The sequence below is a fragment of the Lissotriton vulgaris genome, chromosome 4_1 (assembly GCF_964263255.1).
Source record: "Lissotriton vulgaris chromosome 4_1, aLisVul1.2, whole genome shotgun sequence".
In the NCBI taxonomy this organism is placed as follows: domain Eukaryota; kingdom Metazoa; phylum Chordata; class Amphibia; order Caudata; family Salamandridae; genus Lissotriton; species Lissotriton vulgaris.
In genome coordinates, this window is record NC_141691.1 from 1,094,429,564 (window position 1) to 1,094,447,456 (window position 17,893).

Genomic DNA, 17,893 nt, shown 5'->3' on the forward strand with positions numbered 1-17,893 from the left:
CTCACATGGACAATTATATGTTGTGTGTTCTAGAGTCGGCAAACCAGACAATCTCTATATCTGCACAGACAATGGAACAACAAAAACATATTGTATACCCACGAGCATTGTGAAATTAAACATATTTGAAACGTGCGCTTACTCTTTTCTTTCTTTTCCATTTAACCAGACTGAGCCACAGCAACACGTGGCTGGGTACAGCTAGTTTCTGAATAAAAAACAAATGAACATATCCAGTGCAGTCACTGATACCTTTGCAGTGTAATTCTGTAATCTGTGGAATAAACCAGGCTCTTCTTATTGAGGACCACACATTCAGGGGTGTAGCTGTACCAGTAAGATTGGGAGGGAGAGGGGCTTAGATTGAGATTTCCTGACATTCATGCTGGTATATAATGTTAACATACATTATAGGACAAGCAGGGAGCATGAGGGGGCTTAAGGGGAAAGGGAAAGGGAGAGAAATACGGATAGGAAACTAAGGGGGTCATTATGATCTCGGGCGGATCGCCACCGCCCACATGGCGGTGGCGATCTGCCAAAGATCGGTGAATATTGTTAAATATTTCACAGTGCTAGTAAAGTAGCAGTTTCATCATCACAATGACAAACCACTAACACACCCAGAGCTTCATCTTGTCCAGGTCACTAGGTTTAAGTAGCAATGGGAGACTAATGTATGCAGCAGGGTGATATAAAATGGCAGAGGATGCAAATTTTGGGGCATTATGTGCACTTTTTCTGGCAAAATTATTTTGATCGTTTGAGTTAAAATCAGAATTTTCAGTTGAAACCTGCAAATTACTAGACAAATAATGTGGTAGATCAAGTAAAATTGTATTTATGCTGTAAACACTGCAGCCATAGCCTCACATAGTTCTTCTGGCCTTGAACTTTAAAAAAGAATTTCAACAACCTATTTCATAAATGTAAATAAAACGTAAATAATTTATTTTCATTACCCATTATTAGCTACAACTTGAAGAGAAGTTTTTAACAATTACTGCCTTCCTGCCTGGTGTGTTTCTGACAACTCACAGAGATATTTTCTACAATTATATATTTTGAACTACATAACTAACAATTGTGTTGTTATCTTATTTTTCCTTCAGACAACCAAACAGTACTGTACTATTTTCACTTACTATTTTCAAAAAACATTTCTCCTTAAAAAAACACCTTTTCAAGCTATCTATCCAAAAATAACATGTGATATTAAAAGAAAAAGAGGATGCATAATGAGAATATGGTCCTGTATTACGACATTGGGGTTCTGGTCTTATTTGCAAACAACTTCAAACTTGTGGCTTCTGATCTCATTAGAACTTCTCAATGACAATGTTGGACAACCTTATAAGACCACCCATTGTGTGCATTCTATCTCCTATAAATATTACCTACTCGTGGTCGCCAGTAGGTAGTTATAGTTAGGACCTAGTTTCCATAGGAAACTAGTTTTTTGTTTTCCCAATAACTTGGGCGCCGGTTATTGAATCTTCGTGAAATTTTCAAAACGTATGGCCTGCTCCGGGCAGCTCCTATCCTGAGAGTTTCGGGGTGATTAGCCAAGCGAGGGCCGAGAAAAACAGGGGTCCCAATATGTGTTTTCTACTTGTTATTTTCTATAGGAAACTTTAGACACGACTACAGCCCGAACTGCTCAACAGAATTACACCAAGTTTGGCAAAAAGGTAGCTCTTGGTTCAGAAAGACACCTTTTTTTAAATGGTGTAAATCCGTTCAGTAGTTCCTGAGAAATTAAAAAAACAGAGGTGAAAAAATCAATTTCCCATAGGAAACTTTAGACACGGTTACAGTCGAAACTACTGAACGGAATTACACCAAATTTTGCACAATGATAGCCCTTGGCTCAGAAAAATTCCTTTTTTTCAATGGTGTAAATCGATTCAGTAGTTGCTGAGAAAATAAAAAAATAAAAGTTTCGATATTGAGAGGCACGGAGGATCCGCACACCCTCCCGAACATGAGCTTGATTCTAATTGGCTGTCAACACTTCAAACCAGGAAGTGGTGGCAGCCATGGTGTGCCTCAGTAACTTAGGCACAAGAAAACAGAAAAAGAAACGCATAACAAAAGAAAAGGGGGCAGGGTAGAAACACCCTGACCCCCTAGGCCTGCTCGGGGTCCCACAAGGACCCCCAAAGGCCCAAAGAAGCATTTTTGTTTTAAATAATCGGCCGAATTCATACTGGGTGCACGAAACTGGCAGAGAAAATGTTAAAAAATGAAGCGCCGGCTCCTGTGCTTCATTTAATTGAGGCCGCCGGGTGGGTCAGGTCCCAGGGGCAGTAAAAAAATGTGTTGGGTGGCCCCAATCCCCCCACACTGCCCCGGGGACCGCCACCCCGGGACTTTTCATAAATATTTGCGGGGGGCACATGGCACCCCTGCAGCCCCAAGGACCATCACCCCCCAGGGCTTTCATTAATTATAATCGCGGGGAAACACTGCCCCCCACATCCCAGGGGACCGCCACCCCGGGGCTACTTTTAAAATATATATATATATATACCTGTCTGGGGGGGCCTCAAGCCCCCCCCACATGCCCGGGGAACAACTACCTCCCCGGGGCTGTTCAGATGTTGGGAGGGAGGCTGTACCCCCCTCCTGGAGCCTGTGATGTCCCTGGGGACCGCCACCCCCCAGGGCCGGCTCCTGCAGTGTCCTGAGGTGCCTACTCCCGGGACACTGCAGTTTGCTGTAGCCATAGCAAACTGTGGTTTGGATTTTGGAATAGAGAGCAGGAAACATGCTCTCTCTTCCAAAATTCAAACCAGATTGCTTTTTGACACAGGGAGCTGCATCTTAGCAGCTCCCCGTGTGGAAAAGCAATGCCCGCTCCCGCAGGAGGCGAGGAGCTAGCTGGGACCGTTGGGGCATTGGGGCTCTGCACACTGTCCCCAAGGAGAGGCCAGGCCCCGGGGGATGGGGTCCCTGGGGCAAGGAGTGGCCCAGGAGGGCGGCAACACGGCCCCCTCCCAAATGATAATTTAAAAAAAATAATAAAATCACACAAAGGCCGGCCCCGGGGGATGGGGACCCCGGGGCCGTAAATGGCCTTAGGGGGGGGGCAAAGTAAGCCCCCTCCATAATAATATGTAAAAAGTTTGCCCATGCCCGGGGTATGGCGTTCCCGGGGCCCGAAATTGGCCACTGGAGGGGGACCCAGACAGCCCTCTCCCCATTAATATATATATATATTTTTTTTAAAGGGGGGTTAGGCCTGGGGGATGGGTTCCCCAGGGCACAAAAACAGTAAAAAGAAGGGGGGCCACACAGCCTCCCTTCCCCCAAAAATCTTTTTTTTAAACTTGCGATCGTGCCGGATGCCCTGCCCCCTCCAGCAACACTCTGCAAACGCGCCCTGTGGTGCGTTTTAAGTTGGGGAATTAATTCCCCTTCAATACTGGGGGTCCCTGGGCCCCACCTAGCCCACCAGGTACCTCCAGTAAGCGCCACATGGCTGCGTTGCAGCTCTGTGGCACTTACTGGAGGTACTGGTGGGCTAATTGTACCCCAGGGACCCTGAAGATTCAAGGGGACGTAATCCCCCAACTTAAAACACGCCACAGAGCACGTTTGCACAGTGGTAAAGGGAGGGGGCGGGACCTGAGGTGACATGTGTGCAACCACGCCCCTTGGTACCTTTTAAGTTGAGGAATTAATTCCCCTTCAATCCTGAGGGCCCCTGCAGGCCAAATAGTCCACCAGGTACCTCCAGTAAGTGTCACAGACCTGCGTTGCAGAGAGGTGGCTCAGGCAAATCCCCTTTTTACACCTCTCTGCAACGCAGCTCTGTGGCGCTTACTGGAGGTACCTGGAGGGCTAGTTGGACTCCAGGGACCCTCAGGATTCAAGGGGAAAGCCAGGATGGGTTCCACAGCGGTATTCGTACAAGCACCTTGAGACCCTTGCAGGTAAGTAGTGCGCTATACAAGTATCAATTTTACAGTGGTGAAGGGAGGGGGCGGGCCCGAGGTGACGTGTGCAAACACGCCCTGGGACACTACACTACCCAAACACCACTGTGCTACCCCAACCCCTAAAACACTACCCCAACTGCATTACCTTAAACCCTAAATCTACCCCCAGCATGACCCCCTACACTACACAAACACCACGGTACTACCCTAAACCCTAAAACACTACCACCAGCACAACCCCCTACACTACCTAAACACCACTGCACTACCCTAAAACACTACCCCCAGCACAACCCCTACACGACCCAAACAAAACTGCACTACCCTAAACCCTAAAACACGACCCCCTACACAAACACCACTGTAATACAGCAAACCCTAAAACACTACCCCCAGCATGACCCCCTACACTACACAAACACCACTGGACTACGCTAAACCCTAAAACACTACCCCTACACTACACAAACACCGCTGCACTGCCCCAAACCCTAAAATACTACCACCAGCTTGACCCCCTAACACCACTGCACTACCCTAAACCCTCAAACACAACCCCCTACACTACCCAAATACAACTGCACTACTCTAAACCCTAAAACATGACGCCCTAAATTACAAAAACACCACTGCACTACCCTAAAATCTAAAACACTACCCCCAGCATGATCCCCTACACTACACAAACACCACTGCACTACCCTAAACCCTAAAACGCCACCCCCTACACTACACAAACACCACCGTACTACACTAAACCCTAAAACACTACCCCCCGCACAAACCCCTACATTACACAAACACAACTGCACTACCCTAAACCCTAAAACACTACCCCCAGCACGACCCCCTACACTACCTAAAAAACACTGCACAGCCCTAAACCCTAAATCTACCCCAGAACGACCCAAACACCACTGCACTACCCTAAACCCTCAAACACAACCCCCTACACTACCCAAATACAACTGCACTACTCTGAACCCTAAAACATGACCCCCTAAATTACAAAAACACCACTGCACTTCCCTAAAATCTAAAACACTACACCCAGCATGATCCCCTACACTACACAAACACCACTGCACTACCCTAAACCCTAAAACACTACCCCCTACACTACACAAACACCACCGTACTACACTAAACCCTAAAACACTACCCCCAGCACAAACCCCTACATTACACAAACACAACTGCACTACCCTAAACCCTAAAACACTACCCCCAGCACGACCCCCTACACTACCTAAAAAACACTGCACAACCCTAAACCCTAAATCTACCCCCAGAACGACCCAAACACCACTGCACTACGCTAAACCCTAAAACATTACCCCTAGTATGACCCTCTATACTACACAAACACCACTGCTCTACCCTAAACCCTATAACACGACCCCCAGCACTACCCCTACATACACAAACACCACTGCGCTACCCTAAACCCCAAAACACTACTCCCAGCACTACCTCCGAAACTACCCAAACACCACTGCGCTACCCTAAACCCTAAACATACCCCCGCACGACCCCCTAAACTACCCAAACACCACTGCGCTAAAGCTCGAACTGCTTAACGGAATTATACCAAATTTGGCAAAAAGGTAGTGCTTGGTTCGGAAGGCGTCCTTTTTTTAAATGGTGTAAATCCGTTCAGTAGTTTTTGAGATATTAAAGGAAAAAAATGTTTATATATCTGAGCGGGACCTAACTACACAAGCACAAGCTTGGCTCTAATTGGCTACCAACACTTCAATCCAGGAAGTGTTGGCAGCCATCTTGGTGCAATGCTTTTTAGGTCTCGCTTAGCGACATAGAGCATGGGCTGCCCACTACACAAACACCACTGCCTTACCCTAAACACTAAATCAACACCCTAGCATGACCCCCCACACTACCCAAACATCACTGCACTACCCTAAACACAAAAACATTATCCCCAGCACGACGATCCCCTACACTACCCAAACACCACTGCACTACCCTAAACCCTAAAACACTACCCCCAGCATGACCCCCTACACTACCCAAACAAAACTGCATGACCCTTAACCTTAAATATACCCCCAGCATTACCCCCTACACTACAAAAACACCACTGCACTACCCTAAACCGTAAAACACTACCAGCACTATGCTAAACCCTAAAGCAAGACCCCCTACACTACCCAAACACCACTGCACTACCCTAAACCCTAAATAACTACTCCAGCACTACTCCCTACACTACACAAACACCACTGTCTTACCCTAAACCCTAAATCTACCCCTAGCACAACCTCCTACACTATCCAAACACCACTGCACTAACCTAAACGCTAAAACACCACCCCAGCACGACCCCCTACACTACCCAAACTCTACTGCACTATGCTAAACCCAAAAGCAGGACCCACTACACTACCCAAACACCACTGCACTACCCTAAACCCTAAAACACTACCCCCAGCACGACCCCCTACACTACCCAAACTCCACTGCACTACCCTTAGCCCTAAAACACTACCACCAGCACGACCCCCTACACTACACAAACACCACTACACTACCCTACACTTGGAAACACTAACCCAGCATGAACCCCCAAACACTACCCAAACACCACTGCACTACCCTAAATCTACCCCAGCACGACACCCTACACTACCCAAACACCACTGACCTACCCTAAACCCCACTTCTACCCCCAACACGACCACCTACACTACCTAAACACCACTGCGCATCCCTAAACCCTAAAACACTACCCCCAGCATGACACCCTATACTACCCAAATACAGGTGGGCTACCTTAAACCCTTAAACACTACCCCCCATCATGACCACCTACACTACCCAAACACCACTGCACTACCCTAAACCCTAAAACACTACCCCGAGCACAACCCCGTACACTAACCAAACACCCCTGCACTACCCTAAACCCTAAAATATTACCCCCAGCATGACCCCCTACACTACCAAAATACCACTGCACTACCCTAAACCCTAAAACACTACCCCCAGCACGACTCCCTACACTACCCAAACACAACTGCTCTACCCTAACTCCTAAAACACCACCCCCTATACTACACAAACACCACTGCACTATACCAAACCCGAAAACACTACCCCTGCATGATCCCCTACACTACACAAACACCACTGCGCTACCCTAAACCCTAAAACACTACCCCCTACACTACACAAACACCACTGCACTACCCTAAACCCTAAAACACTACAGCCAGCATGACCCCTACACTACCCAAACACCACTACCCTAAACCCTAAAACAGAACCCTGTACACTACACAAACACCAACGCACTATCCTACACCCTAAAACACTACCCCCAGCACGAACCCATACACTACTCAAACATCACTGAACTACCCTAAACCCTGAAACACTACCCCAGCATGACCTCTTACACTACCCAAACACCACTGCGCTAACTCAAAACCTAAAACACAACCCCTACACTACCCAAACACCACTGTGCTACCCCAACCCTAAAACACTACCCCAACTGTATTACCCCCTCCTCTAACCAAACACAACTGCACTACCCTAAACTCTAAAACATTACCCCCAGCATGACCCCATGCTCTACCAAAACACCACTGCAGTACCCTAAACCCTAAAACACAACCCCTAAACAACCACCACTGCACTACCCTAAACCCTAAAACACTACCCCAGCACGACCCCCTACACTACACAAACACCACTGCACTACTCTAAACCCTAAAACACTACCCCCACACTACACAAACATCACTGCACTACGCTAAACCCTAAAACACTACCCCTAGTATGACCCCCTACACTACACAAACACCACTGCGCTACCCTAAATGCTAAAACACTACCCCCAGCACTACCCCCTACACAACACAAACACCAATGCGCTACCCTAAATCCTAAAACACTACCCCCAGCACTACCCCCTACACCACCCAAACACCACTGCGCTACAGCTCGAACTGCTGAACAGAATGACACCAAATTTGGCAAAAAGGTAGTGCTTGGTTCAGTAAGCGTCCTGTTTTTTTAAATGGTGTAAATCCGTTCAGTTGTTTTTTTTAGATATTAAAAGAAAAAAATCTTTATATATCTGGGCAGGTCCTAACTACACAAGCACAAGCTTGGCTCTAATTGGCTGCCAACACCTCAATCCAGGACGTTTTGGCAGCCATCTTGGTGCAATGCTTTTTAGGTCTCGCCTAGCGATGCAGTGCATGTGCTGACACTACACAAACACCACTTCCCTACCCTAAACACTAAAACAATACCCCAGCATGACCCTCTACACTACCCAAACACTACTGTACTATCCTAAACCCTAAAACACTACCCCAAACACGACCCCCTAAACTACCCAAACACCTCTGCACTACCCTAAACCCTTAAAGACTACCCCCAGCATGACCCCTAACACTACTCAAACACCACTGACCAACCCTAAACCCTAAAACACTACCCCGAGCACAACCCCCTACACTGACCAAACACTACTGCACTACCCTAAACAGTAAAACATTACCCCCAGCATGACCCCCTACACTTCCAAAACACCACAGCACTACCCTGAACCCTAAAACACAACCCCCTACACTACACAACCACCATTGCACTACCCTAAAACCTAAAACTCTACCCCCAGCATGACCCCCTACACTACACAAACACCACTGCACTACCCTAAACCCTAAAACACTACCCCTACACTATACAAACATCACTGCACTACTACTACTAAGAAACAGGAATGGCAATGGACACCTACCATAGATGACATCCTGGCTGATCTAATGGGTCCCGCTGGTTCTCCATGCTTGACCTCAAAGCAGGATAACAGCAGTTGAAGCTAGCCAAAGAGAGCCAATACATCACAACTTTTCGACCCACATAGGCTTATGCTGCAACAAGCGATTGAATTTCGGGATCTCGTCAGCAGCAGACATCATTCAGAACGCTGTCTGTGAGGTGCTATCAGGACTCCAGGGAGTGCTAAATGACCGCGATGACATCCTGATACACTCAGCAACCATAGAAGAACATCATCCCGATCTCAGTGCCACCCTCCAGCGTCTTGCTGAGCATGGAGTCACCCTTCACAAGTGTTCGTTCTTCCAGAAGTCTATAGATTTCTTCGCTATGTATTCAGCCAGGACGGATTCAGAGTATATCCAATCTTTTTGAGATTGAATATAATTAATTCTGTATATTATCAATGTGACTGTAATTGAGATTTTGTATCTATCTAGTAATGATATGTTGTATATAAAATATGGAATGAAAATTGGATAATGACGAATAATATCTATAAGGTTGATAATTAGAATCAAGACAAAACTAGATGTGTACATTTTTATGGAAAAAGTAGAAAAAATATATCTATACAGAAAGAATCTAATAAACAGAAAATATTTTTCCAATAACCTATCTTGTCCGTATAATATATCACTAAGTGATCAACGTGTTTCTATATTGTTGTGACATACATGCCCAGAACCGGTGCTGTTCCTTTGTTTTCAAAAACTTGTTATTCCTTGCTAGGGTTCATCCTATTAGGCAGGGGCCCCATAGTCTTTACTAAACATAGGAGCTCTCTTGACCCAGGAGACGGAACCAGGAAGGTGGACTCCACTCGCATTCGCAAGCAAGGCCCTCACACCCACAGAAGCCAGGTATTCTCAGATTGATTGGGAAGCTTTAGCCATCAAGTGAGCTTGCAACCACTTCCACCTGTATATCAGTGGGCATCCGTTCCGAGTGGTGACCGACCACCATCCACTGATCCTGCAATTCGGACGCTCAGCACCACACCCTCCCCCAACGATTGAACGATGGCCGATACAGCTACAACATTATCAAATGAATCTAGTATACCGTACCGGGCGAAGAATCCGGCAGACTTTTTGTCACAACACCCGCCAGAAGCAGCTTAGGACAGAGGCGATTAAGAGCTCAAGATGGAAGTATACATAGTTATGATATCCCAGTAGGCCTTGTCTCTGAGCCCCTACCCTGGACGAGATAAAAGCCGAAACTGGGACAGACGCTGTACTAGTGAAGGTGCTTAAATCACTCCAAAGAGGGTCCTGGGAAGACTTTCTGCAAGGGGCAAACGAATGGAACTAAGCTGACAGAGACTGGCTAGGAAAGTTCTGGAAGGTGCAAGATGAGCTAAGAGCCACAGCAGATAGCGTGATACTAAGAGGCTCTCTCATAGTCATCCCTGCGAGTCTGCAAGAACGAGTCCCCCACCTAGCTCATGTAGGACACCAAGGGAGGATGAGGATGAAGTCTAGCATGAGAGAAAAAGTGTGGTTCCCTGGGCTTGAAGCTGCCGTGGGGGCCCTGGTAAGGAACTGCATGTCAACTCACGAGTAGCCAGGAAAACCTTGCTCCAGTTAACAGAAGACCCAGCAACGTGGTTAAAAGTATTTAATACCTCTTATTAGTAACTGTTTACATGTGTTTACAACCGAATAAATATTAAGCGCTGATCCACCATACAAGATTTGTGTAATTTGCCATATTTTTGACGCTGAAATGTTGAACTATGATGGGATGATGGTATGTAGTTATAATAAATCATGTTTCATAACAAATGAAAAGATCAATCAGCTATCAGTTGTTCTCTTTCGGTGCAGAAAAAACGATGAATGTACTGACACTTGTAAATATGGATGGATGCAATCATGTTTCTATTGTTCAAAGTAAAATGATGCTTTAAACTACTATGTTATGTTTATCAGTGCTCTATCACATAAAATGGTTTATTGGTACTTTGTTGATTAAGCCTAAAATACTACTATGATTTAAAGACTTAAGAGCCAGACTAGTCATTCATATATGTTGGGATCTGGGTGGCACTCCTTCCTGAATTGATCTGGTCCCTCAATCTCATCCCGCTCCTCAAACGCGTGAAGGAGGACCTCCGTCACTGGCAGACCCTCCCGTTGAAGGAAAGGTGGCACTTTTTAAGATGATGGTTCTCCCCCGTCTTCTCTACATTATTCAAAACCTTCCACTCCATCTCCCTTGCAGCTGGTTCCATGAACTGGATGGCCTAATTGCGACATTCCTTTGGGGTGGGGTGAGGTCGCAGCTAGCTCTCACATCATGTCAACAGCCCACTTATGACGGGGGGATGGGGATGAAAAGTCCATATCTGTACTACCTGGCCACGCGCCTGTGGTGATTAATGACGGGTACAATGGGGGGTGGTCGGACCCCACTTATTGATTGGATATAGAAAGCCTCAGATTCCCCCACGTTCAGGCCATGCTATACGGGGCCCCAATGCCATGCACCCTGCCACCAGTTACCGGCACAGTACTCCTGGCATGGTATTCTGCACTGCGACATATCCAATGGGACAATTAACTCTCACTACAAAGGCCACTATAGCATGGCACACGGCTGCAGAAGTTGCGACTTTGTCAGGGTTTCATAAATGGGACCTTATTGGCATGACCTGTTTGCGAGACATATGGAGGGGGGAGAACATATACTCATTGTGGCGCCGCGGCCAGGGCGACTGACTCCGGAATCTGGAGATCAAGGTTCGATCCCCGGCACCGGTGGCAGATTAGCCCAGCACCATGCGACTCTGGGCAATAGCTTTTCTTAATCTTCCCGACTGCCCCCAGCGCCTAGAGACCCTAACGGGTGATTGTGCGCTTTAGAAATGTGGGTTATTATTATTCAAAGACTTTCAAAAAACATATTCCTTGCACTCAAACCAATTTTTTCCATATCTCCAGCTGCTGCAAGCCCTGACCTTTCATGTCCCTGATCACACAACCCTCGCTGAATACACCCCTTAGAGGCCAAAATACCTATGGGGAGCTTACGAAGGAGGGGGTATACCAGATTTACAGTTCCCTGATTAATAACACCCCATCAACAATAGAGCCTCTCAGGGCCCGATGGGATGAATGGATTGTCCCTCTTGAGGAAGAGGACTGGCGGGACGCCCTGATGGTCCCAAGGATGCTCACAATCTCATCTAAGCTTCGACTCATTCAGATATGCTATCTTCACTGTGCGCATCTTACCCCGGTGTGACTCCACAAGGCCGTTTTCCTGCTGGCCCCACACTGCCGGTGCTGCAAAGCAGACACAGCAGATTTCTATCATATGGTTTGTTCTTGTGATGTTCTCACCAAATACTGGGCTTCCATTGTATCTGAGTTGAGTGAGGTGCTGGGGTGGGAAATTCCCCTTAGTCCCCGTGTCCTTCTCCTGGGGGTGATGGAGGGTCTGGATGGCTCATAGGCTGTTGCTAGGGACCACCGCTCTCTTAGCCAAGAGAGATGTAGCAGCAGCCTGGAAAGATTCAGCGCCTTCCTCCATAACTAAATGGAGCAGAGGCGTGGATTGGTGCACCACCCAGGGCAAGGCTGTCTACGAGGTAAGAGGGTGCCCCACTAAGTATCAACGTGTATGGGGCAAAGGCTGGGACATTTGGATTGACTGTCCGCGGTTTGGGTGGAAACAGATCCCATAGGAACAGACTGGGAGAATCTCTTGTAACTCTGTTGCAGTATTCAACGTGTCTGAATGGTGCTACTTCTATGTTGTTGCTGCAGTTTTTTTCCAAAAATGTCAATAAAATTGTTTATCAAAAAAAAGAGACAGACTAGTGTTAACAGTTTTATATAAAAAAAACAAGCAGATCCTGAATTCTGAGTGGGAGGGGGTCCAAATCAATGTCGAGATTTCCTAAATTTAGGGGCCCCAACAGCAGAGCCAAGTTTAAGAATGTGTTTCAAAATAAAGAAAGGGGCTTCCCATGAAAATTCAAGTGAAAAATGCACAGGAATTTAAAAATAGTCTAATCACTGGTTGGAAGCTCAGAAGATAGAATTAGTGTAATTTAACACGGAGTCAAAACCAACTCAGATAGCAAGTCCCTTGGTGTTGGCATTTGAATTAGGGAAACACCTTTTTCAGATGCTGAGGTTAAAGAGAAATTTAAGAATTGGTGGTAAGGCCAGATTCCAACCTGGCCACAAGATTACAAACCTTAGTAACAAGTTTTCCTACCACCAAAACCTAAGTGTTGCTTGAATCTAGTTTAAACCAGTAGCCATTGTCAAACCCACCTCATACAATGTTGGAAAATTACACTGGAATGATATTAGTTCACAAACTAACCTTTTTCTGTTTTTCCTGCTTTTCGTCTGATCAGGGAGAGAGGAGAGGATCCTTGGCATTCATTCGTTCCCCAAGTACAGAAAACATTGTCAATGTCGACTTTAGCAGTCATCGTTCATGTGCTCTCGAACCCTCTGTTTCCTATTTACTGTAAGTTGTTACAAATAATATCATGGTGTTTGTGTGTGGTTTTTATATATACATCTCACAATTTCTTATGTTTATATAGTCTAGTTCAAATGCAAACCTGTACAAAGAGAAAAAATTGTATAGAGTTGTGACTGCAGTATCTCGTAAGTGCTTTGTGACAAATGTTTTTATTAGTACAATAATATGTCATAGATTTCAAGGATGACCAATCTTTGCAGCTGCATATATAATATATCTTATTCAGATTTTGATGAGTAAGCCCAACCTATACCAAAACCCAAAAATTTCTAGCAACCTTAATACAATTCCACGGCTTAGTAGTCAATTTCATATCTAAAAGCTCTTTTATTTGAAACTTTACCATTATTACGTAGTCATGAGAGCAAAACAATGCTTGATGTTTTCCACCAATACACCTCAGGAAGCTTGAGTTTAATTTTATTTTATCAGTGTTCATATTGCATGCACTTGGCTGTGAGGGCAGCAGAGAGCCTTACTTTAACACAGAGATACCTGCCAGCTATGCGTGATTACTGAGCGCGCTCATCAAAGCTTAAAATGTCCCATAGTTCATTTATTGGTATTGAAGAAAGGCATGTATAGAAAAAAAGGCATTCAAAGCACATCGCATCTTGCCAGTCAGCGACCCTGGTAGTTCGTTAACACCATTGCAGGTTTTCTGGCAGTGCCGGAAAAGTCCATGCTTTATTTGCACTGGGTACTTGTACTAGGAGACAAAGGCAAGAAGAGATAAGAAAGCCATCTAATAAAAATTAAGCATAGGAGAGTGACAAGGAAGACAACCAAAAAGTTGTAATGCACTGACTATTATCTGGTCTTTCAACAACAGATATCCAAAACGGTCTGCAGGTAAGATCTAAAAAACATTAAGAAGTGGACTTATCTTGCTGAAACCAAAGCCTTTTAAAGAAAAAAAAGACTACGAAGCGGCCTATGTTAGCTCAAAGTATACAATGACAGTTCCATAATCATTAGAACATGGCTATTCAACATCTAATTCCTGTAACCGCATTGACACAGGGATCTGTCGCGCCGGGAAACCCTTTGTTGGGTAGCTGTGCGCCATATAAATGCAAACAAATAAAATAAATAAATAAATTAGGGTGGGGCATAACTTGCGTAATTTGCTGTAGCATAATTATGCGAAATGATGGCAACATTTTGCGAACTATGCAAAATTACACGAGGAGCTTAACCCAGGTTTAGCTTTGTTTTCTTAGCACAAAATGCACCCTTGTGTCATGACCAGAGGATGCATGTATTCCGTGCTAAGAAAATAAAGCTAAATGCAACAAAACAAGAGCAGCAGCCAGCAGCCACTCGGACTTGCTAAATGTGCTGTTCTGGTGCTCCTGTGGTAGGATTTATGTGGCAGGTTATTAATAATTAAGCAAATATTATAAACACCATTACATTTTCAATAAATTTGTCTCAAAAGAGTAAAGCTAAATTACCAGCATTACTCCGTCACAATTAAAATTTCACTCAGGCCTACTAGTCATTCACTTTTCAAATAGGGAACAAAGTATCTCAGCCTAGCCCTGCTAGTTGATGCTTCCTTAAGTTTTATTTATGACCAACTTGGCACACTTAAGTGCTGTCTGTTCCTGTTATTGCTTTATCATTTTCACTCTCTTTTGCTTTTATACATTTTCACACCTACTATTTTACTGTCTGGCTGTTGGATGGTGTACATTTTAATTTTATTTCTGTTTTTAAACTGTTACTTTATTTTATAGCTATCTGGCCCCTCTTTTGATTGACCCCCTATTGCTGCTTATTTTGTGCTTTGTTTTATATATCGTTCATTTTATTTCATATTCTAAATTCTATTTCATAATTGTTCCCTCTGCTGCTTGATGTATATGTAATTGTATATGATGTTGACCTCATTTTATATTCTAGTTAACTGTTCTAATTAGTTTTTATAGTTACCCTATTGTTGATTCTCTCTTTTGCCTCACTCAAGATAGCAAATTATCGTCAATTTGACTATGGATCATTATGATTACGCTTATGTTACTAAAAGGCATATTTATGAGAAAAATCACACAGCGCAGCAAGTCACCTTGCTGAGCTGCACTGAGTGATAGGAAAAGGGCAGCAATGTGCCATATTTAACATTATACAGTATATTCCTGTCTTTTTTCTGCACTGCTCACATTTTACTGCCTAGTGCCAATAAAGGCAAAGATGCCAGCGTTGTAAGCAGGGTTGTTATGTGTAGGAACGGACACCTTCCTCCAAAAAACAATCCCCTGAGGCAGTTTCCTCTTTCTATGTGTACCGCAAATGCAGCACAGATAAAATATTTCTCCTCATTATGCCTCCCCGGCGATGCGTACTATTTTGATGCATTCCCGGGTCTACCAGTGGTGGTAAATCTGGAAATGTGCCAAAATCCATGGGTTGATGCAAGTGAACACCCCCCCTCTACCTATGGAACGCCTCTCTGGGGCATAGTAACGCAACGCAGTGATTAGCGCTGCTTTGCATTACTCTAAGTTTATCATGCCACTCAGGGCCATGCAAGGTGTCCTTGCATGGCTTCATAAATCTAACTAAGAGTTGCATCGCTCTTGCGACCTATTGCGATGCAACTCTTTAATAAATCAACACGCAGTGAGAGGTAAAGTGTCCATGTAAAATATGGCCACCAGAGAAGCGTATAGGCCATAATCCCTTCATCAACTGCCTTTGACAAGATTCTAGATTTCATCCTAGAATCCAGTGTGGCTGGATTCCATGCTCAATGCTCTATCATTGCAAATAAAGTACTACATGGGTTTCCCTTTACATAGCACGACACAGTATAAAGAAATATTCACACTAATAAAACACACAACTATAATGCAGAAGAGAAAATACCACAAATCCATATACAATGAACATAATTACAGACATCCTAATGGATATAAGAGAATGACTTTTGAACAATTTGGAAAATGTGTAATAAGAGGGGAGAACATTAGAGAGCATAGGAAATAAAAGGTAATGATAAACCGAACAGATAATGAATACTACCTGCAAAAGTAACCTAAAGAAAAAACAAGACACTCCAAAACACCCACACAAGTATCATTATCATAAACGTGCAGGAAGCTTCCTAGGTCTGATACTGCAACCCACACCGAACCCTCACTTCCCTTCATCCACTCCATTTGCAAATTAAACAACCTAATCACACCCAAATTGTTTCCCATTGATCACTCTAACCACATTGCAGCTGTTCCACCACTGACCTCCTTCTATCCGCACACTATTCCCTTTTAATTCCACCACTTTAACAGGCAGTCCAAACTTAGATCCACCTTTTCTCACATGTCCAGCTTTCTTTACACGTACAGTATCTCCAACCTTAATTACTTATTCTTTTATTTTGTTTCTAGCATCGAAATACTCTTACTTTTTTTCCTGCCAACCTCCACATGCCTGCTTCACCCATTTATTCATCCAAACCGGGCAAAAACTTGTAATTGCTCTGCGCCCGTGTAATAACTCAAAAGGTGAGACCGCAGTAGAAGTGCGTGGAGTTGTACGATAAAACAACAGCATCATCCTTACTGCATTGGAGACCACAGACTTATTACTCACAGCCCACTGTATACACTCTTCCAACACCCTATTCATCCTTTCCACCAAGCCATTGGTTTGAGGATGGTACAGCAAGCTTTTGAAATGCTTAATACCACTAGTTTTCAAGAAACTCTCCACTTCACCTGACACAAACTGTATCCCATCGTCAAAAACCAAGGTGGTCTGAAAACCTTCTTTTAAAAATACATCTTTGAAAAATTCAACAACCACTCCAGATGTAACCTCTTTCACAAACTTAACTTCTGGCCACTTTGTGCAATTATTCGTTAAGACTAATGCAACCTTGGGAAAAGGTCCCAGTACTTGAAAAGGACCCACAATATCAATTCGTAACTTTTCCCAGGGTGCAGCTGGCAAACTAATAGGATTGAGAGGGGAGTATGCAACTTCATGGTTTTGTCACAACCGACACATATCACACATTCTTTGATCACCTTATCAATCTCTCTATCCATAGCAGACCACCAAAAAGATAACCTCACCCATTTCTTTGTCATGGTTACCCCTGTATGACCTTCATGGGCACGCATTATGACGGGCTTCCTTAACACAACAGGCAGAACCAACTTATCCACCCGCAACAACAAACCGTCCTACACCAAACCATCCTCCATGGATAGTTCTTCAACCACTTTTACAAACGTCTTAAAATCAAAGTCAAGATTCCTCTCACAAGCCTACACTGATTCCACATATTTCATGACACTTTGCAAGACAGAATCTTCTTCAGTTGCCTTCCGCTATTCCATTTCAATAATGGCACACATATCCAGTATGTCAACAGCAGTCACCAAACAGTCCACATAGTCCTCATCTACTGCACTACTTTCTTCTTCACAGCACTCTGACGTACGTGATAGATAGTCTGAACAGCCTTTCTTACGACCAGAAATATATTCTGGCGTGAAGTTTGGACGAAATACGTGTATTACTTGGGGTAAATCCTCTAGCATTCCTCCAGCTAAAAATAAAAAACAAAGGTTTGTGATCTTGTTGTAATCTAAACTTCCCGCCAGTAG

At 44.5% G+C, this 17,893-nt stretch overlaps 1 protein-coding gene across 4 annotated transcripts in view; it reads left to right on the plus strand.

The window, feature by feature from the left end:
• Positions 1-17,893, plus strand: part of SLC9A3 (solute carrier family 9 member A3) — a 1,201,500-nt gene that overhangs the window by 842,289 nt on the left and 341,318 nt on the right. For all 4 annotated transcript variants that reach the window (XM_086965314.1, XM_086965316.1, XM_086965315.1 and 1 more), the window contains one exon: positions 13,141-13,256. In XM_086965314.1, the coding sequence (XP_086821440.1) occupies positions 13,141-13,256 (116 nt within the window). The remainder of the gene's footprint in view (positions 1-13,140; positions 13,257-17,893) is intronic.